This window comes from Gobio gobio, assembly GCF_949357685.1.
Source record: "Gobio gobio genome assembly, chromosome: 19".
Lineage (NCBI taxonomy): Eukaryota > Metazoa > Chordata > Actinopteri > Cypriniformes > Gobionidae > Gobio > Gobio gobio.
This window is the reverse complement of record NC_137112.1, coordinates 31,288,353-31,313,629: the sequence shown is the minus strand read 5'-3', so window position 1 is coordinate 31,313,629 and position 25,277 is coordinate 31,288,353. Positions and strand designations below refer to the sequence as shown.

General features: G+C 38.3%; 1 protein-coding gene across 3 annotated transcripts in view; it reads left to right on the top strand.

The window, feature by feature from the left end:
* The window catches only part of srgap2 (SLIT-ROBO Rho GTPase activating protein 2), a 114,910-nt gene that overhangs the window by 48,141 nt on the left and 41,492 nt on the right, over nucleotides 1-25,277 (top strand). For 2 of the 3 annotated variants that reach the window (XM_079844357.1, XM_079844355.1), the window contains exons 3-4: nucleotides 15,309-15,501; nucleotides 25,001-25,163. In XM_079844357.1, coding sequence (XP_079700483.1) covers nucleotides 15,309-15,501; nucleotides 25,001-25,163 — 356 coding nt within the window. Of the gene's footprint in view, nucleotides 1-13,378; nucleotides 13,563-15,308; nucleotides 15,502-25,000; nucleotides 25,164-25,277 lie in introns of those variants that run through there. The other variant, XM_079844356.1, reaches the window with a different exon arrangement.

Sequence of the window (25,277 nt, the reverse complement as noted above, 5' to 3'; positions counted from 1 at the left end):
AGCTGACAGCTGTGTTCAATGTTGCCAACAACAGATTTGTTTGCTGGCTCAGTTCTCTCTGTAAGTGACAGTACACCCTGAAAATCGTCAGCCTTGTGTATTTATTATTTATTGTGGATGTGCCACCCACTGTTCGTCTAAGTCAAGCATAAAGCTTTGCCTCATTTTTACTGCACAAGCCATTTCTTTCTGAAAAATATCCATGAAGGAACCTTAGTCCAATTACTCATTTCACACTGAAAATTTGGTTCAGATCACTAAGTTTCACTTAGAAAAACAAATTTGAATTGTTATTTTTAGCACCAAAAACTATCTGTCAAAGCTTGCTGGATTAGCATGCCCCCTCCGAAATCCCTGGACTGGCAGCAAAGCTGATTATTATGCGTTAGCCAATTGTAAACATACTGTGACGGTGTCTAAGTTCATCGAGCCTCATGGTGGAGTTTTGCATATGCGTGTGTGTGTGTGTGTGTGTGAAGTGTTTGTACTGGGTTGCCTGAAGGTGGGAGTGAGAACTGTGTGGCTGCCCAAGTGCTCGGAGTGATTTGTGTGAAAATCTTGTGTTTTTCCTTCAGATCACCGGCTTTTTTCATGCTTCTGTTAGCGTCTTCACTGTCATTCTTGGGTACTTGAGAGATGTTGCCTGTACTGCCAAGGGGTTCAATAGAGCAATCTATCCATCAGTCTCACAGAGAACATTTCTTGCAGATAATCACTCTATGTGAAATGTTGCTCTTCAAGCAGCTGTCATTGCAGACAAAGATTGGCTGAGGGTTTGTTTTCTCTCTCCTTGCCAATAGAGAATAAAGTTCCACTAGATTTTTACATTTTCTGATGAAAGTGAACGTCAGCCCAAAATTTGAAGACCAAAAAAGTGGGTACCGGATATACCCGGTACTCTGTAAAACCTGTACTGGTACTGCAGAAAAGCCTTTGTTATTTTTTTTAAGTATCGATTGGTACCAGTAGTACCGGTACATTTGACAACCCTAGATCAGAAGTTATTTAAATACATAATGAATTGATATATCCTGCATATATTTATCACCCTCTTTTGAGGTCAGTGCTGAACCAATTCTTTTGGCAAATTTGAGTTTTTTTTTCTCTCTCTCTCTTCTTAACAAACCACATTTTTGTCTATACACAGTCATATTCAAATTGTGAAAAACCCTTAGCAGTCTTTCTGATTAACCCCCCAGTAATATCAATGGTTGTCTTTGCAATAATCCCCTCTGTACAGTCTGATACTCTCTAAGGATTTTAATTAGTTCATTATTAGATTTCTCTGCATCTTTTCAGTGCTAACCTGGCCATGGTATAATAGCATGAGGGAGCCTCAGTATGCCATCCCGTAATTCCTGGCCACGGTATCTGTCTTGCCAGATGGCTGGTTGGTTTTAGACGGAGCGATGCAGTTCATGGCACAGTGGAGAGAGGAGCAGGGGACCAGACTGCAGCACAGATGGCCGTGTCCGCTCATGGCATTTGGTCTAGGGAGAGGAGGGTGGTGAGGCTGGGTGAGGTAAGGAAGTGGCACCAGTGAAACAAGCCCTAAAGTCTGACAGAAGGTCAACGCGTTATTACAACCAAAAGCAGATCAACAGCTCATGTTTGCTCTTTAAGAGCAGTCCTGTATGCGTGTAGTACGAAAGCGTGTAGTACTGCTGGATGTGTTCAGATTGGCAAACCACCATATTACTCATTGTATCCTCTCTCATTATTCCTGCAGTATATTATATTTATACCAGTGTTTATTTAGATTTTATTTAATAAGATAGCTTTTATAAAAGCAAAACACTTCTATCTTTAGCTATATAAACATCCTGCCAGAAATGAGTTCAGCAAGCACTTGTATGTAGTTAGCAGTATGCTAGTATTCTGTTCTGAACGTAAACACTGTTTCAATAAGAGGACAATTCTTTGTTCTCATTGGTTGATTGTCAGAAGTAACTGGTAGAGCCGTTAAATTTAAACGTTTATTCTCATTGAAGGTCACGGAGGGTTTCCTTTATTCATTTCATTGAAGATGGCCGGGGCTCACATGTGATCTCAACCCTAAGTGGTCTAAATGGGAAGGAAAAATACATTAGTGTTTTAAAGGTAGGATGGTGGAGGCTGGAAATGGGGAAAAGACCTAGTTAACCTGTTAACCAGACACTTTGATGCAACCACCAGTTCTTCCAGCTATACCGAAAAGAATTTATGTCACACAAACTAATAATTTTCTCTGACAGCACAGGTAATCTGTAAAAATAAAACCTTCTTGCCCAGTGTTTTGAAAATAATGACAGAATTGTCATTTTTGGGTGAACTAACCATTCAAGGTTTCATATAGTGCAAGGTCAACAAATGAGCCAGAATTTGTGGCCAGGACTCAGAAATCACTCGTTTTACAGTTTGAGGTTAATGAGCTGATTTCTTTCTGCGGTTTGCTTTGTTAATGCTTTGCATTGCCAGTCTATTGGAGAATCATCTTTTTTCCCCCTTCTTTATCATCAAATGAAACATTTTTCTCCATACAGTGGAGCCTACAGACTACAATGATACATTGCCTCACATTCAGTTTTTCTGTTAAGTAAGAATATATTCTAATGAAATAGCAGGAGGGATATATTTTCCAAATATGCAAGCAACCCATCATCTGCTGAGCTAATTAGCTCTGCTTCTCCTCAAGCGATGTCACAGATAGCAAAACAAATTTAATTAGAACTTGTGTAAGAAAATGTGGTTCAGTATGCTGATGCCACTCATTTAGCTGTGCTGTGTGATCTCAAAGCCTATTTGGCTGTTGTCACAACTGAAATGTTCAAAGAAAAAGATGCATAAACCTGACTGAAACACGGATTTTAAGTGTTTTTGCTGCTTGTCAGAAGATGCTTCCTTTTTTTTTTTCCTGACAGGAATGTTTTTTATACACAACTGTCCAAGCGTGTCGGTCAAAAGCATAGACTGTAAAAAAATATGGATGTAATGTCTGTGACATCACCTGTAGGTTTCTGAAGAGCATTTTTGAAGCCTAAAGTGGGCCGTTGCCATCTTGGTAGTGTGTCACCACGCTTCACTCCCGGATAACTGACAGTGGTCAAAGAGGCGTGACGTAGGTGGAGCTGAGGTGCCTAGTGGCTGAAACCACGCCCGCCTAGCTTTACCGTAGTGGCAATCCACCTGTCACTCAAGTCACCACACCCTTAATTTATGCAGAACTTTAAGGCTTAATATAATTTAAATAAAAAATTCACCCCCTCACAGTTGTCATGAAGGGCAAATTAAGCCACTTTTTGTACCAGGGATTCTTTTCTGCTGTAAAGTTGGGCATTTTAACATGGGGGAGATACAGATTTGACTACCTTTTTGAGCCTGTCTCTAGTAGCCAGTCGATGAAATGCAGTTTAAGTCACTTCAAGGCTTCAAGACCGCAGGAGGTTGTCGCTTGGTCAAATGTCAGTTTAAAAAAAAAAAGAAATGAATACTTTCATTAATATCATGCATTACACTGATCAGACTTTTTATTCATTCATTTTTGTTTATAAAATTTTTTTCTTCATAATATGTAATCAAAATGTGGTATCTTTCAGTTTATGCTTCTGGCATAGGTCAACATAATAGACTGTAAAAAAAATATGGACGTAGTGTCCGTGACGTCACCCATAGGATTCTGAAGAGCAGTTTTGAAGCGTAAAGTGGGGACGAGCTGGCCGTTGCCATCTTGGCAGCGCATCATCGCGCGTCACTCCCGGATAATGAAAAATGGCCAAAGAGGCGGGACGTGGGCGGAGCTGAGGTGACGCGATGACTAGCAGACATCAGACAAACGACAATCCACCTGTCACTCAAAGTGGCCACACCCTTAATTATGCAGAACTTGTAAGGCTTTATATAATGTAAATGAATGAGTTATAAAAAAAAGTCACCCCCTCACAGTTGTCATGAAGGGCAAAATTAGCCGTATAGACCAAAACCACAATTTGTACCAGACTATAAACATGTGTTTTTCTGCTGTAAAGTTGGGCATTTTAACATGGAGCTCAATGAGATTCTGCTCCCTTCTGGAGCCTGTCTCTAGCGGCCAGTCGATGAATTGCAGTTTAAGTCACTTCCGTATTGGCTTCAAGAGAAACTGTGGGAGGTTGCCGCTTGGTCAAAATACACCCAAGGATGAGCTTGACCATAAGCCTCCACGTTGTGATCAAAAAGCCTCCTCAAATGTGAATACAAGTGGCGTTTCTTGCATCGAGGATGGAACACCCACTTTCACATTCCAACCAATTCCAATAGCATTGGAATCCAATAGTCCCAGAAGTTCACTATATTGTCTTTGTTGAATGTCCTGTTTCATGGATTGCAAATGCTGTTTCAAGTTGGTTTTAACTTTGAAAGCAGTTCTTCAGCAGCCGCTGTTTGTAAATGGACTGCTGAAAGTCTTAACCAAACCATGTGCCAATTGCTAATTGGAGAAGTCCAGCCCCAATCTCTGGCATTAGATCATAAGAGCCAGTGTTGCATGAATGAAGACAGCGCGACGGAAGGAATTTCAACCTTGAGAAAGTAAAGTTTGTGGCAGGCATCGTCGCTGGCTCTGCACCGGCTTGTAGAGTGGAGTAACGGTTGACTCCTGTTTTTCTAACAGCCAAAGAATTTCCCCTCCACTCATGCCCAGAGCTAGTCTGGCCTGAGGCCTCAGTAAACAAGACTAGACTAGGAAATGGAATCAGCTAGTTTTGATGAGAAAGTTTTTCTTCTTAGCCATCTTTGTCTGTTTCACTCACTCACTTCCTCTCTTATGTAGTATAACATGGCCTACTGAGCGATTCTGAGACGGGCCGTAGAAGCCTAAAGTAGGTTAACATCCCAGTATAGTCCAGGATAGTTCTAGTACAGAGCTAGGTTTTATGGGAGGAATTCCACCCCGCTGGGTGTACTCCCCTTTGGTCCATTCCTGACAAAACTTACTGGGCAAGAAGAACCACCCTCCGTCTCCCAGATGTTTTCAATGGAGCTTTAGTGGAATGCCCTGAACCTGTGCCATCAAATGGTGAACTGTACCCCGCAGACTGGCAGCTTAAAGTGATAATTTGCCCAAATAAAAATATTCTGTCATTATTTACTTATCATCGGTATGATCTTCTTTCCTCAGTGGAACACTAAAGGAGAATTTTTGTTGAAAATCATGGTTGTTGTTTTCAATATAGTGTAAGTGATAAGGAATGTAATGGAAGTAAAAATGATTAGTGCATTACAATGTAATTTCATCTTTGAATATTGCACACAATGGACCACTTTTATGATGTACATTCAGATCACTTATTTGATCAGAGCATGATTTTATCTACAAAAAAATACAGAAAGATTATTTAACTCCACTTCCACAAAATGATGAATAAAGAATGTGTATCAGGTTTGTTTTTTGCTTGTTTTATGTTTTTAAAATATTATGAAGGTTCTGAATCAATATCTCTCTCGTAATGGTACAATACTGTCAATTTTGCACATGGAACTTCTCTAATCTACATTCTGTAGATGTTCAATGCACTGTAAATGGGTGGGATTTTATTGGCCATTTTATCATTAGTCTGATGAAACAAACCCCAAAGTATGAGCAATAATAATAGTGTTACTTGCCTTAGCAAAACCTCTTAAGATTTAGATAAGCTTCCTATACTCTGGTTGCAGATTTTCCATCTTTTCTACCTGTCTATGTACCATCCTTTGTTTCCACCATCTTGTTTATGGTTTCCATTATTCCTGTTCTGAAGGTGTTTTTCAAGAGACAGAATCCTGTTAAAAGTGTGAGAGCATGTGTGAACTATCCTTGTTTTGTACGGATGAGTAGGTGACAACAGTTTTTCCACCTCATCGGCTCTCGTGGAGTAACGTCAGCTGTGTAGATGGAGCCTTTTCCCAATAGTCTCTCCTCAAGGAAAACCCACGCTGTGTTTCCTGATCCACACTGAAATAGGCTAGCCGCGGAGGAGGAAATATGGGTCGCCATCATGAAGCAATTATCTCCTTTAAACGCCTTAATGATTAATCGAGGGAGTTCAGCGAGAGGTTTTGATTTTCAATCTCACGTCCCTCACCATTCATGTACAACGTGGTTTCCACAGTAACGGGTTTGATTATGGAAATTGGGGGAGAAGGAAGGCTATGATAATGTTCTGTCAGCTTGAGTTTATTTTTGAGCCTGATGTCACACACATACGCACAATCCCACACTTCATCCTTCTTTTGTTCCACCAAGGAGATGTTTATTTAGTCCTGACAGCTGCTCTCTAATGGAATCGTGTCCCTTTTTATCTATTCATTCTGATGTTCATTGGTGTAGTCTGTGCTGGCGTGTCATGTGGTGTCATTCATGTGCCTTTCTCTCTTTTTCCACTTTTTCTGTCTCCTTGCATTCAATTAGAGTCATGGTACAAGATCCTTGAAATGGTCCTCACAAAGCAACTAATCATAAATGAATCTCTCCCTCATCAGTATAGTGATATTCAACGTACAATTGTCCCATAATACTATAGAAGTAGAATTCAGTCATTAAATTCATTATTTTGAAGCTAAACCAGAGTCATTTTCCTCCTCCTCCTCCTTCTACTTTCTATTTCCTGATTTTGTGTCATCATCACACTGATGTATACCGTCATTATGTCTCTTCAAGTATTAAAAGACCACATGATTTGGCTTAAAAAGCACTATTTTTTACACCTTTTTTTCCCTATTGAAACAGAAAGTAGGTGTAGGACATATAGGCTTTAGTCAGTAGGCTTCAGTTTACGTCACTACCGCAACGATACATTATGTTGCTAGTCAGAAGTTGGTGGTATTAAGGGTAGGAATGGATATTGATACAGATTTCTTATTTTGATTTTGTTTGACGGCAATCCAGCAATCCAATCAGTTCCCAATAAACAAAATCAAGTCCTGCCCTAGGTTTTTTCTTTTTGGAGAATATGTCACATAATAGGGAAGAAAAGACTAGCGCAACTTCTCTTTCATTCCTGTTTCACTAAACATTTTCATGTCATGGGGGTTTAAAGGGTGGGGAAATTCAGCATGCAAATGAGGGAAATGTTGGTTAGTGTGTGAAGCAAAATCGGACTCTATTTTTTTTTTTTCTCCTTTCAATTCTTATCATTCCCTCCACCTCTCCTGAAACTGTATCTCTTCCCCCATTTCCTGTTCTCTCCTTCCTTCAATGAAGTATATATCTTTCATTTGAGGATTAAGTTTGGCATGTCTGGAACTAATAGAGTCCACCCCGCTGAAATATGTTATAAAATGATGGACGGACCAAAATGGGGACCCGAGGCACTGTATAGTATGTGACTGGAAGTGCTTTTCTCTTCTTGTCCTTCTTGTCCTCTATTCTCTGTAGTTTTGGGCTCTCAGTTGGCCTCAAACTGTAGCTCAGGTGCTAAAGTGCAGGGCCTCATCCCAGCCAGCTGTTCTTCTCGTTCTCCCAAGAGTTTAAGACCAATTCCTCTTGTATTGTGGATTTGGCTTCTCGTTCTCTCTTCCTCTATACATAAACCGACTTCCTGTCATCTCCCTTCTGCTTCCTGTTTGCTCTAATGAATGGATGGTTTCCTTCAAGCTGCCTTCAGTGACGCAAGTAGTGTACACTATCCAACCCGCCTCCTGGAAACAACTGGTCTCTTTCAGATTTGCCTCTTTTTTTGATTGTATCCCATAAAAGTTACGGAGACAATAGCACTGCTCAGAGCTGCACAATGCTCTTTTTCACGAAAGCACAAATGTGTGTTTCTTTCTTGCTATCCTCTCACATCTCAGCTGTGATATAAATGATAATATAATTTGTTGACATAATCCTACTTGCTTATTACTTATCGAACGAAATGAGAATCATTTATTTTAATGTATATTAAGGGTCTAAATGCTTCAAGCCACTATATTTCGAGGCATATGAAAAGAAAATGATCTGTAAAGTTTGGGTGAGATTACAACATCCTGTGCCTAAAGTTTCTTAATCATTAGAGCTTGATTTGCATGTTTTTCCTGGAATCTGTCTTTTACGATATTTTCCGAAGGAAAATCCACCTAGTGGGTTTGTTAGAGAGGGCTAATATGACATCAAACTCTGCATATGCATTTGATTTTTTTTTTTTTTTTTTTTGTCTGGTAAGAGTTTTGTCCGGATTATCTTTCCAAGTGATTTTTTGTTTTGTTTCTGGAAAATCACCCAAAGCATGTCATCGTTTACTCACCTTCATGTTGTTCCAAACCTGTGTGACTTTCTCTTGTGAAAATCGTCAAAATTGTCCATACATTTGAAAGTCAACGGGGTTCAAAAAACACTATATTGAACCACACTGAATTTCATTGTATGGCAACTCATGAGTAAATGATGACTCATTTAAATTTTTTGGGTGAAATTACCCTTAAAGTTTAAGCAAAAAAAATTGCTGACAAACTTTTAAATTAAATATGCTTTCAGATCATCCCCGACAGATTGAAACTTGTTGATGTTTGTTGTCTGCTGTGAAATGAACTGCGGGAAAGGAGAGCACAGGAGAAGGAGTGTACTTCGATGTCTTTAATTTACGATTTTCTGAATGCGTCAGAGTGTTTGCCTGCCGGTGAATACCTCAGACATCTACTTACCAACTGTGTGAGGATGACTAATGACAAAACAACAGACTTCCTGGGCTGTTTGTGTGTTGGTTTCACATGCACAACTTTTTTAACCCCTCTTGTGCTCCCTGTTAGTGTTGTCCTCGAACTCGTTGAGATTTCAGAGTGGCACTATAAGCACTAATCTCATCTGCTTAGTCACCATGGCACCCCAGCGTTCACAAACTTCAAGCGTGTCCTCTGTTTATGAGGACAGCAGTCTTGCCGTCTACCTCCTGGTGATTTCTATCTCCTTGCTTTTAAAGCTCTGGCGACACGCCTGGAGTTTGGAGCCCTTAGCCAGGGCTTGTAATGAGATATGACAGATTTGGGGTGGGGTTTTTAGGGGAGCCGGCTGAGATGCTCTCAGGGAAATGAGCAAAGTGACAGCTGGGGTGAGGAGGGGAGGAGGATTGATTTGGCCTTGAAGAGACAACACCATTAGATTACAGACCCCTGATGTACATGGCTACACTGGACATCAAACCGTAGGCCTTATAATTTCAGTTCAGAAGATTTGTACGCCGTTTTTTCTGGGTCAATGACATGTTGTCTGTTTGTCCAGATCTGGTGTTAATTGTATTGTTAAATACAAGTTATGCATGCAGTGACTCGAATAACCTCTTCTGTGATGATCATGTTTTTAATTTCTTAATTGAGCATTGAATAAAGCATGGGCTGAAATGTCTGCTCTTTGGTCTGTTTTTAAGATATTTTTCACTCTTTTGCACAAATGTTGCACATTGCTTTGGTCTAATTGCATGTTTTTCAGCGTGCAAACATTTTTTGCTATTTTAATTTCTGAATTAAAGAAATGTGAGTGTGGTAAAACTGTACTGATATCAAAAAGATGTGAAACCATATTTAGATAATTTTATTTTTGATATTATTTATAATAGTATTTATAACTCCAATTTGATGGACAAAAGTTTTCAAACATTGAAGCAAAGTAAAAAACTAACAAACAGGAAATTACATCATAGAGGAGACCTTTTTTACCAAATATTTTGACGTTTTATGACAAAAATTGTCATGTGGAGTGACTCTAAAAACTTTAATGATCTTTATGAATTAATCCTGACATTTTGTAAAACAAAAGAAAAAAAAAAAACTTTTTAACCTTGATATTAATAAAAAATTTAAATAATGAATAAGATGTCACATTTATTCAAAAATAATTTATGATTATGATTTGGGTTTTAAAGATTTTTCCTCTTCTTTATTGCAGTCTCTCTTATTGTCATTGACCCATATGTCATCAACGTGCAGTGTTTGTCTTCCCAAGATTATCTTTCAGTCCTTTGTCCAGTGCCAGCTTGTCGGTCAATCTGTTTTGCTCACTCCCGCCCTTCCTTTTAGTTAGAGGCAGTATAATCAATAATGCATGGCTGTGTAATACCCTGACTGAGCAGATATCTCAGCAGGTAGCTGTGATGATTGTTGTTTGGGGACCAGCAGGTATTACTCAACACTGTGTTTGGTTTGGCCTAATGAAGGTCGCAGCCAGCACTTTGCAGCGTGCTCGCCAACAGCTGTGTCGCAAAGAGGACTGCCCTGTAGCCATGAAATTAGATCATTATATATTGCTTGTTCAGCAAATGTTCACTCAAGGAGGCTTGGGTCAATGCTGTCTGATTACTCTGAGATCGTTTAATCTTTTGTATTGCCTTAATGTTTGACATGCTCACCTAACTTCTCAATCAAACAGGTCATTTGAATCAAGGTCAGTTGTCCTTGTTTGTTGATTCAGATGGAAAAAGTTATCTTCAAACGAATCACTGAAGTAGATTACATTTCCAGGGTTTTTTTCCCAAGTAGTTTTTTTGCAGCACCTGCATGTGCAATGAGACATCTATCTATCTATCTATCTATCTATCTATCTATCTATCTATCTATCTATCTATCTATCTATCTATCTATCTATCTATCTATCTATCTATCTATCTATCTATCTATCTATCTATCTATCTATCTATCTGTCTGTCTGTCTGTCTGTCTGTCTGTCTGTCTGTCTGTCTGTCTGTCTGTCTGTCTGTCTGTCTGTCTGTCTGTCTGTCTGTCTGTCTGTCTGTCTGTCTGTCTGTCTGTCTGTCTGTCTGTCTGTCTGTCTGTCTGTCTGTCTGTCTGTCTGTCTGTCTGTCTGTCTGTCAGTATATAGTGTACAGTATATATATAGTGTATTATTCTATATATTAGTCTAATATATAGTCTATAAATGTATAATATATAACATTTATTATATAGTATGCATTTATATTTTAAATTATATAGTGTAATTTTTAAATGATAAATCAGTTATATAAATTATATTTCAAATGTGTGTATTGCGTGACTATCCAAGCACTTGTACTTATGTGGATGTGCCCAAGGACCAAGTGAATGTTTGAGGGACATACTATACTTGGATTTTTTTTATTTTTATTAATTAATAATTTATAGTGTGCAAAAAAAGTGTTCAGTCAGCCTGTGGGGGTGGATATGGACCTAAAGAGAATTTTTGAGTACAGTATTTTTAGCTTTCCAAGGATTTCTGTTACTGACTAAATGTTATATGTGTAGTCTTTTCACTCAGGGCATTTTAAAGGATTTTCCCGTATAGATGCAGAACAGCAGAATGGGCAGAAAATTGGTAGCACAGTGTTTCTCAGACAAATGTAGAACATCTGACTTGAGTTTCCCTGTGAGTGTGGTTAGATTATACTCTTCCTGCTGTTGATGACGGGGAGGATGGCGTTTACTGCTTGTCTTAAATCTCTTTATAAAGTGGAGAGAATATCACTTACATTTCAACTGATCCTGAGTTAATTAGTCACGGTGCTTGTTCTAGCTTGTATTGCATCTAGCACATTATACTTTTATATTACTGTTTTACTTTTCCAGTAGAGTCTTGCTTAATGTGCTGTCATTAGATCTATTCCTCAGTTTCTTTACCTAGCCCGACTCAGCCCTTTTGGCTTCATGCCCTTCACCTAACCAGTCACCTAAGGGCTAAAAGCCTTGACAGCTAAGAGGGTTTGGTTTACACATAGACATGAATGAACACATATACAACCACAAGAACATCAGTGTCACTCCACCACTGTGATCTAGACACTTAAATCAACTCTTTAAACAGCCAAAAGTGTACTTGTCTGCACATTATCATGCTCTTCTTAGTTCTCCGTCATTTGGTTATCATTTGTTGAATTACTGCTATCATGATAAATAGAAAATAATTGTGATTATAATCCTATGATTGCTGAAACGGTATTTAGAAAACAGAATATAACAGGAATATTGTCCATTTTTATTTTATTATTATATTTTAATGTTTTTCCCCCATCTTTAATGTATATTTAAAACACATTTTAAATGTTTGAAAACCCCTGGTTTCTTTTGTGTCTCAAATAAAAAATAAACGGTAAGCTCTAGGGGTTTAACGATATATTGTTAATTGATATATCGTGATATAAAAATGTGACGATATGTATTGTTGATGTAAATGATTCGCGATATAGAGTTGTCTTATCCAAGGCTCAACTTGCTGTATTTGTAAGGTATAATTTTAATTCTGTCATCATGTCGTTTCGTCTAACCTCCAAACACAAATGTAAAAATTCTTTATGAAACCTGAGATATTTCTGTCCCTCCATTTAAAGTCCATTCCTCTTCAACTTAAAAGATCCAAAATATGTAATAAAAGCATCGTAAAAATAACTAATCGAGTGTTTAATCCAAATCCAAGTCTTCTGAATAGACACGATGGTTTTATATGATGAACAGATTTACAACGGCGTATATACTGTAGTAAACACGGACTTTCAAATGATTGCGTGACTCGCGAAAACAACATGAGAGTGAGCAAATGCAGAATCGAAATTTTTGGATTAGCTAAACATTTACAGTTTGAGTGGTCATTTTGACACGCTTTCTTGCGATTAGAACTGTGACGGATTGCATTGATAATCGGAAACGCATGCGCTGGAACGGCATTCTTCAAAGTGAAAGCGCAAACATCTTTTAAATCACCAGATCACGTTTAGTTTTAGTAGTATGGTTATTCAAAGCATTTTGGATGGTTTATTTTTATATGTATAGTGCGTAAATAGCGAGCACCGGGAGAGTTGCGAGAACCTGGAGAAAATGCTACCTGCATTGAAAGCGAGAGTAAAGCGTGAGAAAGAAAAAATTAAGTTCACTGAGTTTCAGTGACATTCTACTACATTAAACGACTATATATAATGTTGAATATAATGTATAATAATGCAATGGGGGAATATTTGTGGATCCTGCCTGATAACACACTAATAATAATATTATTTTAATAATAATAATCTTCTCCCTTCTTTATTTTGGCTTAAAACAATCGCGATACATATCGTATCGTGAGTTCAGTATTGCGATTTTTATCGAATCGTGACACGAGTGTATCGTTACACCCCTAGTAAGCTCATAATTGAATTATTAAGCTCATGAAGGCCTGACTGGTTCATTGACCATGTTGTGTCTGTGCGTGTTTGGAGACGATTTTTGCTTAAATTACAGGGCTCCTTTTGAGAGCACGATGTGGCACTGACTCATTTCACATCGTCATAAATTATATATGGAGGGCAAATTACACGTGTCAGTGGTATTGTCACATGTTGGCATGTCAGACTAGGGCTTAAGGGCTGCCTTGTGATATAGAATCATCACAATGAGAAGTGGGAAAAGCCCACTTTGTAAAACTTTGTTGTGTTTGACTTGACTGCGACACAGAGGCTGTGGAAATCCCACTTCTGTCTGATGTCAGAGTGAAAGTGTGCTCTCAGCGCAAAAGCACAATAGAGTCGGGACAGCTGGGTATCATAGCCCCGGGACTGTCACACCCCACTGGTCTCTTCTCTTCTCCGGGCTGGAACATTTAGAACATATGGAGGCAAAAGTCATCAGATTTCTCTACAGCAGGAAATGCAAAGGTACTGTTGATTCTCGGACCTTTTCAGTTTGTTTTTCTTGTCACTCGAAACACTGGTTTGACAGCTAACGCAAGACTTGGCATCAATACATCAAATGAAATGTGATCCTGCAGCTGTAAACAATGGAATAGGTGCTAGTTTATAGTCGTTCCTGTTTGGATGAAGGACTCTGCATCGCTTTGAATAGTTAAACTGCTCCTAAACTAGATGGCTTTGCTGTATTGTATTATGTTTTTTTAATTGGAGCTTTATTATGCAGGACAAGCATCCATAGATCCAGAGTTCCCAAGAGTTCACATAAACATCATAATTCAATATTTCAATTGGCTGTCGGGATTGAGCGGAGTAAATTAATTTGGAGCCATGCTTGAGTGCTCGGCGGATGTTGGACAGGGAGAGAGAGAGAGAGAGATGCAACAGAAATGAAAAGTGATAAGCTTGGATAAACTCTCTGAAGATATGTGTGTGTGTGTGTGTGTGTATGTGTGTGTGTGTGCATGTGCATGATGGACCTCTGTAAAAAGATATCTTCATCCTATGTGTTGTTCTCCATTCTCTTGTAAAGCGTTTTAGTGTTAAAGCACCAAATCAACTTATTAATGATGATCATAAAGCCTATTCTTCAAAAGGTTTGCATAGAAGGTTGAAATGTGTCTCCGCCAACTATTTTCGACTTTTTTTTGAGTAACTAGGCTAGAGCAGCATAGACTAGATTGTGAAATGTAGGTGAAGGATTTTTTTCTGCCTGGATCAAGGGTATGGTCACGCTTTAGGTTATGTAGTGAGCAGTCCCAGATGAAATTTGCATGTTTTTTGCATTTCCATGGAGTTGTCATTGCATATTAATTGCATACAAAAGTTTTGAAATGGCAACATTTGCAAACAGTTTTAAAAATGAACTTGCATTCATAGAGTGTGTGCATTTTGTAAAGAAATGCATGTTCTCTATTACAAATATAAAGTTAGTGGCTTTTAGTTATCAAATTATAGCAATCATGATTTTTTTCATGCATTATTGAGTATCATTTTGGTGGCTTAATGTTAAATTTCCACATTTAGTTGTTTGAGAAAAACTGAATAACTTGAGGCATCCTAGATTAATTTATAAGTAATATAATTTCCTTTAAGGAAAAAGATGCAGAAGTCACAAAAGATGATCACACTGGGGTCCATGCTGAATATGTGTTTGTTTTTGACACAGTTTGCAAATATTTGAGCATGAATACAATACCATTCAAAATTTTGGGGTCAGTAATATTTAATCTTTTATTCAGCAAGGATGCGTTTAATTGATCAAAAGTGACAGTAATTCACTTTTATCATAAAAAAATCCTATTTCAAATAAATGCTGTTTCTATTCATTAAAGAATCCTCAAAAGATTTATCAATTTCCACAAAAATATTAGCAGCAGTAATGTTTTCTTGTCTTGAGCACCAAAAATCAGCATATTAGAATGATTTCTGAAGGATCATGTGACACTGGAGTAATGGCTGATGAAAATACAGCTTTGCCATCACAGGAATAAATAACAATTTTCACATTATTAGTGTTTAAATAAATGCAGCTTTGGTGAAGATTTATTCAAAACCACTAAAACATGTTTACAAAGTGTGTAAAATAGCGATGATGCAATTTTCATCTTTTTTACAAAATGAACAATTGATTCGAAGCACATTTTTGCGTAACCAGAGTGTGAAGTACTGTAATAACTCTGCTTGCTCTTTTTGTTCTTCTCTGATTGGCAGAGATCCGAGCCCAGTTGGTGGAGCAGCTTAAGTGTTTGGACCAACAATGTGAGATCCGCGTGCAGCTCCTGCAGGATCTGCAGGACTTCTTCCGCAAGAAGGCAGAGATCGAGATGGACTACTCCCGCAACCTAGAGAGACTAGCCGAGAGGTTCCTGGCCAAGACACGCTACACAAAGGACCCTCAATTTAAGTAAGAGAACATTTGGCTACATTTCCTTCAAGTTGTTTTTGCTGATAAATCATAGTCTGGTGATCCATGCCGTTACCTGGGCGCAGTTTGAAATCAATATGTTTATCCTGGCTTTTTTTTCCCACCTCTCTCTCACACACTTCTGATTACATAAGGGCTGTTTTGCAGTGAAAGTCGAGACTGTTGAGTAAACTCTCACCAGGGTCATGTGATATTCAGGCAACACTTCATTTTGTGCTTTTTCAATATAAATGTATTCAAATCTTTCGTAACCACTAAAAATGTTAGCGTGTAGGCTTAAAGGGTTAGTTCACCCAAAAATGAAAATTCTGTCATTAATTACTCACCCTCATGTCGTTGGACACCCGTAAGTCCTCCGTTCATATTCGGAACACAAATGAAGATATTTTAGTTGAAAGCTGATGGCTGAGAAAGGCTTCAGACAGGCCTCCATTGGCATTCAGTACATTGACACTTCCAAGATCCATGAAAGGCACTTAAAACGTCGTTACAAAGTCTATCTCACCACAGTGACTCTACAATAATCTTACAATGCGACGACAATAGTTTTTGTGCGCAAAAAAAAATAAAAATAACACCTTTATCCAACTTGTTCTCGACTTCCGTGTATGCCTCCACGACGCATGCGCGAGAATATGACGTAGCGCCGGTGTTCGGGAATCCATGAAATACACACTTTAACCCCATTTTGAGAACTACGCCGAGACCTAAAGCACGATCAATGTAGAATCCAACAGCTTAGACACGCGCGTCTTCCTCTGCTCGTAAACAAATCGCTTCTGGGTCATCTGTCCGAACGCCGGATCTGCGTCATATTCTCGCGCATGCGTCGTGGAGGCATACACGGAAGTCGAGAACAAGTTGGATAAAGGTGTTATTTTGATTTTTTTTTGCGCACAAAAACTATTGTCGTCGCATCGTAAGATTATTGTAGAGCCACTGTGGTGAGATAGACTTTGTAACGACGTTTTAAGTGCCTTTCATGGATCTTGGAAGTGTCAATGTACTGAATGCCAATGGAGGCCTATCTGAAGCCTTTCAGAGCCATCAGCTTTCAACTAAAATATCTTCATTTGTGTTCCGAATATGAACGGAGGACTTACGGGTGTCCAACGACATGAGGGTGAGTAATTAATGACAGAATTTTCATTTTTGGGTGAACTAACCCTTTAAACAGAGCCTCCTTGTGCGTCAGGAAGATGATGAACCAGCTTCAGACCATGTAAATACAGTAAGTCTTTTGAGGCTTTCACAAGACCCTGCTGTTATATAAGAGGCTTGTCTCACATCTCTGATTAGATAGCAGTGGGGATTTTGATCGTGGAATAAAGTCAAGTATTTTCTTCGAAGTCTGCTCCAGTGACCCATATTTGATCCCCTTACTGTAGTGTTTAGAGTTATTATGCCATATTACAAAGAAACAGCTGGTGTAATGTTAAGAAAAGCAAGCAAAGTGGAGCATTAATGTTCTTACTCAAGATATAAATGTTTAGATTATACGGTCTGATTGACAATATTAGCTTATAATGCTAATTGTATTGTTTAGAGTGAAACAAAACAGCCTTTTGAGTGGCCTTGATATTATTTTCATACTTAGAGCTCGACTTTGAACAGGTTTACCAGGCTTTTTATAGCTCGGTTGCGTAGAAAGGCAAGTGGCAATTATGCTGAGGACCTGGCATTAAATGAATGAAGGTTTCCTGATACCAACTAGCGAGCTATGAGAACGATGCAGTCGTTATGACAGGATATGCTGCGGAAGAGCCTATTAATCAGTGTTATATACTGTCTAAACAGACGCTGTGGTCAGACGCTTGGATCCTGGTGGATTCAGTTTGGTCTTGCGAAGAAAAATAAAAAAATAACATGCTAGAAAGAAGAGCTTAAAGACCAACTACCTTAAAGCTTTGAATACTTCCATACCCTGGCTCATGTGTGCCTTGTTAATTGAATCAGTGTGTGATGAGAATCTTTATGACGCTAACAATAGCGTCTTTCCCTTGTCTACAACAAGCTTCCTGACCATTATGAAGTAAAATATTTGCTTACATTAACCTTTATCAAGGTGCTTTTGTAACTTCCAATGGTCCTTATTTGTGGTGACACATTGTCATCTGTTTGTACTTGCTGTGTAAATAGGTTGGACTGGATTTAAGTTGTTTTCCAGGGTCTAGTATGCGTACCTCAACAGGTTTCTTTCTGGCAGTTTTGCCCCTGGCACTGTTTTGACATAGGGGATATCCAGTGTTTGAACTTTTTCTTTCTTTCATTGTTTCTTTCATTTTCCACCTTGTCATGTGCTTCTCCTTGCTCCTGCCACTTTCCCCTATCTGTCTTTCACGTTATTTTGTTCTTTGTATTTTCATTTGACTCCTCAGCTCCCAAAATAATGGCTTGGAGTGCTGGAGGCTTCAAGTCTGGGAAAGTCAACATACGGCTCTGACAGCTACTAGAAATAATCAATAGTTAGCACACATGTTTTTTGAGAGCGGTTTTGTGTGACAGCTCTGTGTCCTATCAGGCCATGGTTCTGACGAGACCCCTGTGTAGTGTGTACCTCAGACCCTGAGAGAGGATCAGTTTCAAATGGAGACGTATACTGTAGTGGGAGGGGTGGATATATATCATAATATTCTTCATTTTTGGTCAACAACAATATATGTTATAATACAGAAAAAAATATTAATATTTAGACATGACTGAAAAAAATTATTAAATAATTATTAATAATAAAAACTATATATCTATTAATAATCTACTATTACTGTTAAATAATAATAACAATGAATCATTTAAATATTTTTTATTTAAACCATTATCTACATAGCAAAAATAAACAAATAATAATTTTATGGAAAATTATTAATAAAAAAATACAGAAATATAAGTAACAATAATACTTTTTTAATACTTTTAATTAAAATAATATTTTAATCAACGACAACAATAATAATATATTATTAAATTATACAAATTCAGCATTTTTAGTCTTATTTAGTCTTATTTTAGTATATATATATATATAAAATACAAATTTATAATTTTAATTAAACAAATGTAGATAATAGATGGATGGATGGATGGATGGATGGATGGATGAAAACTAATGAAAATACTTTGTTTTAAAATACGGTTTTATGTTTTTTTTTATGGTTTTAAGTTTTGTTTTCTTAAGCATCACGCATTTTTGCACGTTTGCTTGCACTTCCTTCCTGAGAAATTTGTTTCTTCATATGAAAATAATTTCTATTTTGCTTGCTTCCTGATTTCCTCGTATCTTCCTCATTTTTCTTTCACATTAGGCCTGCATTACAATTTCTCGCTCATTGAACACCACTCGCTACACAAAGTAGTCCACAATAACCCTGCTCATGGGCGCCCTGATCCCACTGACCCCCGCTGAGATTGATTTTCGAATAAATACCATTCCCTGCCCTCCGTGGGTCCCCTGAGCCCCTGGAATCCAGCTCCAACATCTGCATGTTAAACAGGCGAAGGCAACATCTGGGACGGTGATGCCACGAAGGAATGCGAGGTATTTTCCGGCCCCCGCTCCACCAGAAGAACGTAGCTGTCGATGAGGCCCTGACCTACAAATTAAGGGGCATCTATGGGGATCGTTTGGAGACCCCTGATATACTGCTTGTGTTCAGCTCAGTACCTTCCATTCTACCCGTGAAGGGTCAAAAGGCTCCTCTATGTGTGATATGACTGTGTGCGTCATTTGTTCAGCAAGCCAGCGGGAGACCCGATGACGAGACGCTCTGCAATGAAAGGACAGCATGGTTAAGAAACACGCGGTCTGGAATGATAACGCCATGGTGCACTGACCTAATTTCTAGCATGCCTGATTTTCTACAAATGGTCTCAGTTGATACAAAGAAGCAACTGAGACTGACCACAACATCTTGACTCATGACAAATAAAAAGCGTGGTGGTTAAACTGGTACCACAGATGAGCGGTGATGTGTCACATGCTTAATGGTCTACTCTGTTGATCCAAGATTACACAACAAACTAGTTCTCAACTTTTCTCTTCTACCTGTAGAGGTTGAGAAGTCAACATAATGGACAACTTTTCATCCTTTTAAGTTTTGAAAACATTGAAGTATGGTGTTACCTCACTTCCTAATATCTTGAAAACCATCAATGTTATTGTGCATTCCCAGCGTCCCTAAGGGGTGTCCAGTCCTGCAACTGGAAGGCCACATTCCAGATCCAACTAGATCCAAAACACCTGGAAGTTTCTAGGAATGTATCCGAAATCACCCCTAAACCCTTACCGTGTGTCCGAACGCCATGTTTTTAAAACGCCAGCAGCGTGACGAGACGCAGATCATCTATTTTACACTGAACGTGTTACACACATTTTTTTTACCGGTCGCCGAGAGTTGAAGAATGTTCAACTTTGGGTAAACTAGTTTGAAGCTGAAATATTTAACAACCTTGTGTACTTTTTGCTTCTAATAAATTAAAATTTCGCTTGTAAATGTAGGAAAAATACATTATTTGATCTATTTTTATTGCACCCTTGAAGTTTTTTAATAAGCTTTTCATCTTGTAAGCACATTCTCCTTGGGAAATAAGCATCAAGCCCTATGTTTTTCAAATAGTGCACTACCTGTACATAAGGGTATAGGAGTGATTTCAGACACAGGCCTTGAATAGCTGGTTCAGGTCCGTTTACTTGGGGTTGGAACGAAACTCTGCAGTAAAGTGTCCCTTCAGAAGCATGATTGGACACCCCTGTCTGGCCAATGAACTTTGCCCACATTAGACCTCCATATAGAAGTGTTGTAATGTTGCCTGTTCTGCAGAATCCAGTGTCACAATACCTCCCAGAACATTTGTGAGGAGTTTTTGGTTAGTTTGGCTAGAGGAAGTGAGTCTGTCTGGTCTGGTGTGTTTGCTTGAACTTTTTAAATGTGTGACGGTAAGAGAAAGCGTGCAGGGCAAGTTTCATTTCCTCTTCATTCTGACTAGCTTGACTGATGTCTTCCCAATGTCATGTCTTGACAGAAACCAAGCCCTTGTTAAACACTTCTCACCAGAGTGAAGAATTCCCCTCAACACCTTCTCATGTACCTTCCAAACAAGACTGAGGAAATGAATAAGACACAGTTTTCACAGTTTACAGTAGATAATAAATACAGTAAAAACTGTAACACTCTGAAATATTCTACTTTAAAATAACTGTTTTCTTTTTTAAAGTAGTTTAAAATGCAATTTATTATTGTGAAGGGAGAGCTGAATTTTCAGCTGCTTCTTAATATTTTTGTGGAAACCATGATACATTATTTTCTTTGATGAATAGAAATCTCATCAGAACAGCATTTATTATAAATAACTTTTGTATTATTATACATTTATTTTACTGTCACTTTTGATCAATTTAATGCTTTCCAAAAAAAAAAGTCTTACTGACCTCAAACTTTTGAACAATATATAAAATGGTGTATATGAAATTATTATTAATTGTTATTATATTTATTCATGTTTTTCCTTCTTTATTTCCTTTATTATTGTCTTTACAGGGTACATAACACACCCACAATTTCTGCCAATCTCATGTTAATCTTGAGTATCTGTGGAGTAGTATTGAATCCTTCATATCTCTGAAGAGTCTTTAGTTTTATCATATTTCTAAAAGACAGATACGCTGTACTGATTCTTTCAGAAAACAGCCGAACTCATGGAGGCGTTCAGTGGGCGGAAATCACAAACACACACACACACACAATACATCATGGCATTATCCCTGGATAACTTTCGATTCACTAAATGTTTGTGTTGTTTACATTATATGCACTTACACGCCGATTGCCAATAAATCAGACATTTGATGCAGTTTCACTCACCGCCTGCGGTTTTAAGTGCCCATACAAGGAATTCCACCCTTTATGACGTCATACAGGGCCATACTCAAAATAAACTTTCCGAAACTTGTTTGAATCCTGAAGGAATGTATTTTGGACAAAAATACTCAAACGTCATACGTCCAACTCATTTTTTTTTTAAATGTTGGCCATGTTTAGCATGAGAATCTAACAGTTTAAATAAGTCAGAATTCATGAAATAGTATTAGATCCCCCCTTTAATAGTGCGTACATTCAGGACTTCTTGTTTTGCTTTGTGTAGTGATATCATCAATCGATTCCCATCAGTCCAAATGTCAAGAATTCCTTCATATTCTTCATATCTTAAAATTCTTTACATGCCGCCATGTCACGTCCCTCATGTATGTCACCTAGGAATTAGCCCTTCTTGGCTTTGCGGAGTGTTCTTTTAGTGAAAGACCGGCTCTGTCTGCGATGACCTTGCTGTTAATTGGGCGATTTCTCCGCTCATGTGACCTCAGCTTTTTCATGGCCTTCCAGAAATGACCCGGAGCTCCCTCGTCTGAATGCCCATTTAAGAACCCTTTCCACCAGCCAAGGGGCCATGCTAATCTCATCAACATCCCTTTTGTACGTTTCTCAAGAGGAATTGTGTTTCTCCTAGGACTCCATCTTATGTGGTTAAGCATGTGCTTTTCTTCTTTGCATATGAAAAAGTAAATTAGTGTGTTTAAGAGATTTTAGGATGTTTCTCAGGGCTGTCAATGGTTTCAGTTATTCAACAATCATCAGATTGTTGGTTTCAATTCTGTATTCTTAATTTATACACAATTCAGAATCGCAGAGATTTAAAGGTTTTGTTTTGTTCGTATATTTTTGTGTTCTCATGTTCATCATGTCTGTCAATTACTGGAGGTGTTCGCATCACATTCTGGCACACATCCCAGTGGTTTACCATCAGGAACTTGCCTTCTTTTAACTCTTGTTGTGCAAGACCTTTATTTTTGCTTCACTTTTTGCTGCATGCTCGAACCGGTTTAATTCTACCGTTTCCCAAATGTTGCTTTATACCAACATGTTGTGCGATTTTTGGCAGAGCAACATCAAGATCTCATTCCACTCTTTACCTCAGCCGTAGCCTCCAAACATCCAAATGCAATTATTTCTGCTGCAGTTCTTAACCGCTGTTGTTTGGATTGGGGAAAAGGGTGTCTGGGAAAGTTTGTGAAAAGAAAAGTAATTGGTGACAGTGGTGTGCACACCTAAATGTGGATTGTTACCCATGTACTGCTTTTTATTAATAAGTAGTCTTATTAATCTGCTCTAAAGTGAGCTGCAATGCTATCTGCTCCCTCTTTTAATGCACCATCTCAACAAAATACAAACTTTTAAGTGACTGATCCTTGGGCAGAAACTCTATTAATGTTCACATTGGTATTCCAATGAAGTTAGAATGTTGCTAAGCTAATGACTTATCCAGAGGTTAGCATTTGTTTTTGTGACCTCCACTTTAAAAGTAGAAAATGTTAAGAAATTAAATACAAAACAATGCCTAAGGGTTTTGAACAGAGCTAATGCTAAGCTGAAATGTAAAGCTCATCTTTAGTAATACATTGGCTGTCTAATGACAACAGTATATTTGGTCTTTTTTTCTGATCCCATCATCAAACGAGTTACATGGGCATTGATGAAATAAGATGTGTCTAGTCCTTTCCACAACACTGACAGATTTTGAGCAGGAGAACAGGCTGTGATGTACCTCCGCAGAGGCCCCTGCTGAGCTCTGAACACTGGCTGATTTCCCTTCTCTTTGAACTTGTTGGGAGGAGTGTCTGTCTAAAGTCTTGTCGGCAGGCAAACCAGAGGGAATGTCCTGTGCAGAGAGACAGGGTCCCCGTCGAGTGATATGATTAGTCCAACGTGCTCTTCAACAAGGACTGTGTCAGTCAAGTGTTAATACATCTGTACATGTACATCACTTGAGGTTCCCCCCATCAGTAGTGCCTGGTTTCAGCCCAGAATATGTAGGCATTGATGAAATAAATATTAATCAATTATTATTATGTTAAACAGGTTCAGCTGATGCTTAGCTGTGTACTGTATGTAATATGATTTGTGCATTGATGAATAGAAATTCCAAAAGAACAGCATTTATTTAAATTAGGAATATTTTATAACATTATAAATGTCTTTTGATACTGTGTCCTTGCTGAATAAAAGTCTTTTAGTATTGTGTCAGTATAGTGTTTTTATACATGCTGTGTTTCTATAATGAGAGGGGAAATGGATTTTACCTCAACACTTTTGCCCTTGCCGGTCACAAGTTGTTTAGCCCTTAAATCTACACGTTTGCATAACTGATGGATAAAGTTGCTGGTTGTTTGGGTAGATGTGATGAATGGGGGGTTCGATTGTTTTAGTTCTCACAGATGCTCAGTGCTCGAGTTAACAGCAGGACCAAGGTCATGTGTTAGCTGTTCCTCTGTAAACAGACAGTCTGTGAAACATTAACAGCCAGCCGGATGCTTTCTGTGAGCTCTTTAGATGCAGGCTTTCTTGTTTCATCTCTCTCTTCAGACTGTCTGGTCTGAAGAAACTTCAGGTTCTGCCCCACCCATTAAGAGGCATTTTGGCAGCAGGGAACTGGCCCCACCTCATGGGCTTCTACGGGACAATCAGCGTCAGCTGTCTCCTCTGGCATTCACAGACTGCTGGGTCCATCCCTCCAGCATATGCCTGGAGTAACACAGGGCTTAGCAGAATTCCTCTTTGACGTGGCATCCATTGCTGTATAGTCCATGCGTTACCTCCACACAGAAAGCAACAGGTTTATCAGGACAGATCTATATGCACATGTACCCTTCTTAACCATAGCAGGATTGTAGAGTAACCTTTAACATCAAGGGCACATTCCGGATTAGAGAACATCCACAGGGTTTTTTGACCGGATATATCTGTTACGGTGATATGTAAGTCTCAAGGGCTGTTCGCTTGATTTGTAGCGACAAAGTGACCTGAAGTTATTCATTTTCAAAATCAGTTGGCAGTGTGTACAAGTGCAACTTCATGCAAATGAGCAGTATATATACAGTGTGTGTGTGTGTATGTGTATATGTGTATATAAAATAAAACAAAACAAAACATTACAAAAATGTATATTGTGAATTTTTTTATTTTATTTTAAATCATGTCTATGTTTTAATTGGTATTTGAATAGTGTCTCATTTAAACTATAGGAGCATCAGACACTGTCCATTGCAGTTTTTGTTTTAAAACAGATTCAGCTATTCATTAGCATCATTACTCAAGTCCTCATTTTAATATTCAAATGTGTGGAAGACATGCCTTGATTATTAAAAACAAAAATTTGCATTTAGTTTGTGTATTAAACATTTTGAATCTTATTTGACTTAATCAGTTGGATATGTTGAAATTATGGTTTCTTTGATTCCTTTTGATTATGTTTCATAATTGAATCGTTGTAAGAGAAAATATTTGCATACTACAGTACTGCATAATATAATAAATCATCTTATAAAATAGTTTTTTTTATGAAGCAACAGCTTGTTTTAGCTGATCCTGCTGCTCTCTCTTCTCTAATGTATGATAATAAATGTGTTTTTCTTTGCTCTTCTCTGCAGGAAAGAGCAGAATGTCTTGTCTCCAGTCAACTGCTGGAACCTTCTCTTGACTCAGGTGAAGAGAGAGAGTCGAGACCACGCCACTCTCAGCGATCTATACCTCAACAACATCATCCCACGCTTCGCCCAGATCAGCGAGGACTCAGGACGCCTCTTCAAAAAGGTGATATTTGTTTTTACAGACCAGTCGATTCCTCTATTAAAGCCACTGCATTGGTCACTGAGCTTGATGCTTCATTTTTTATTTCTCTTTCAGTTCAATCGATAATCTCTCTCT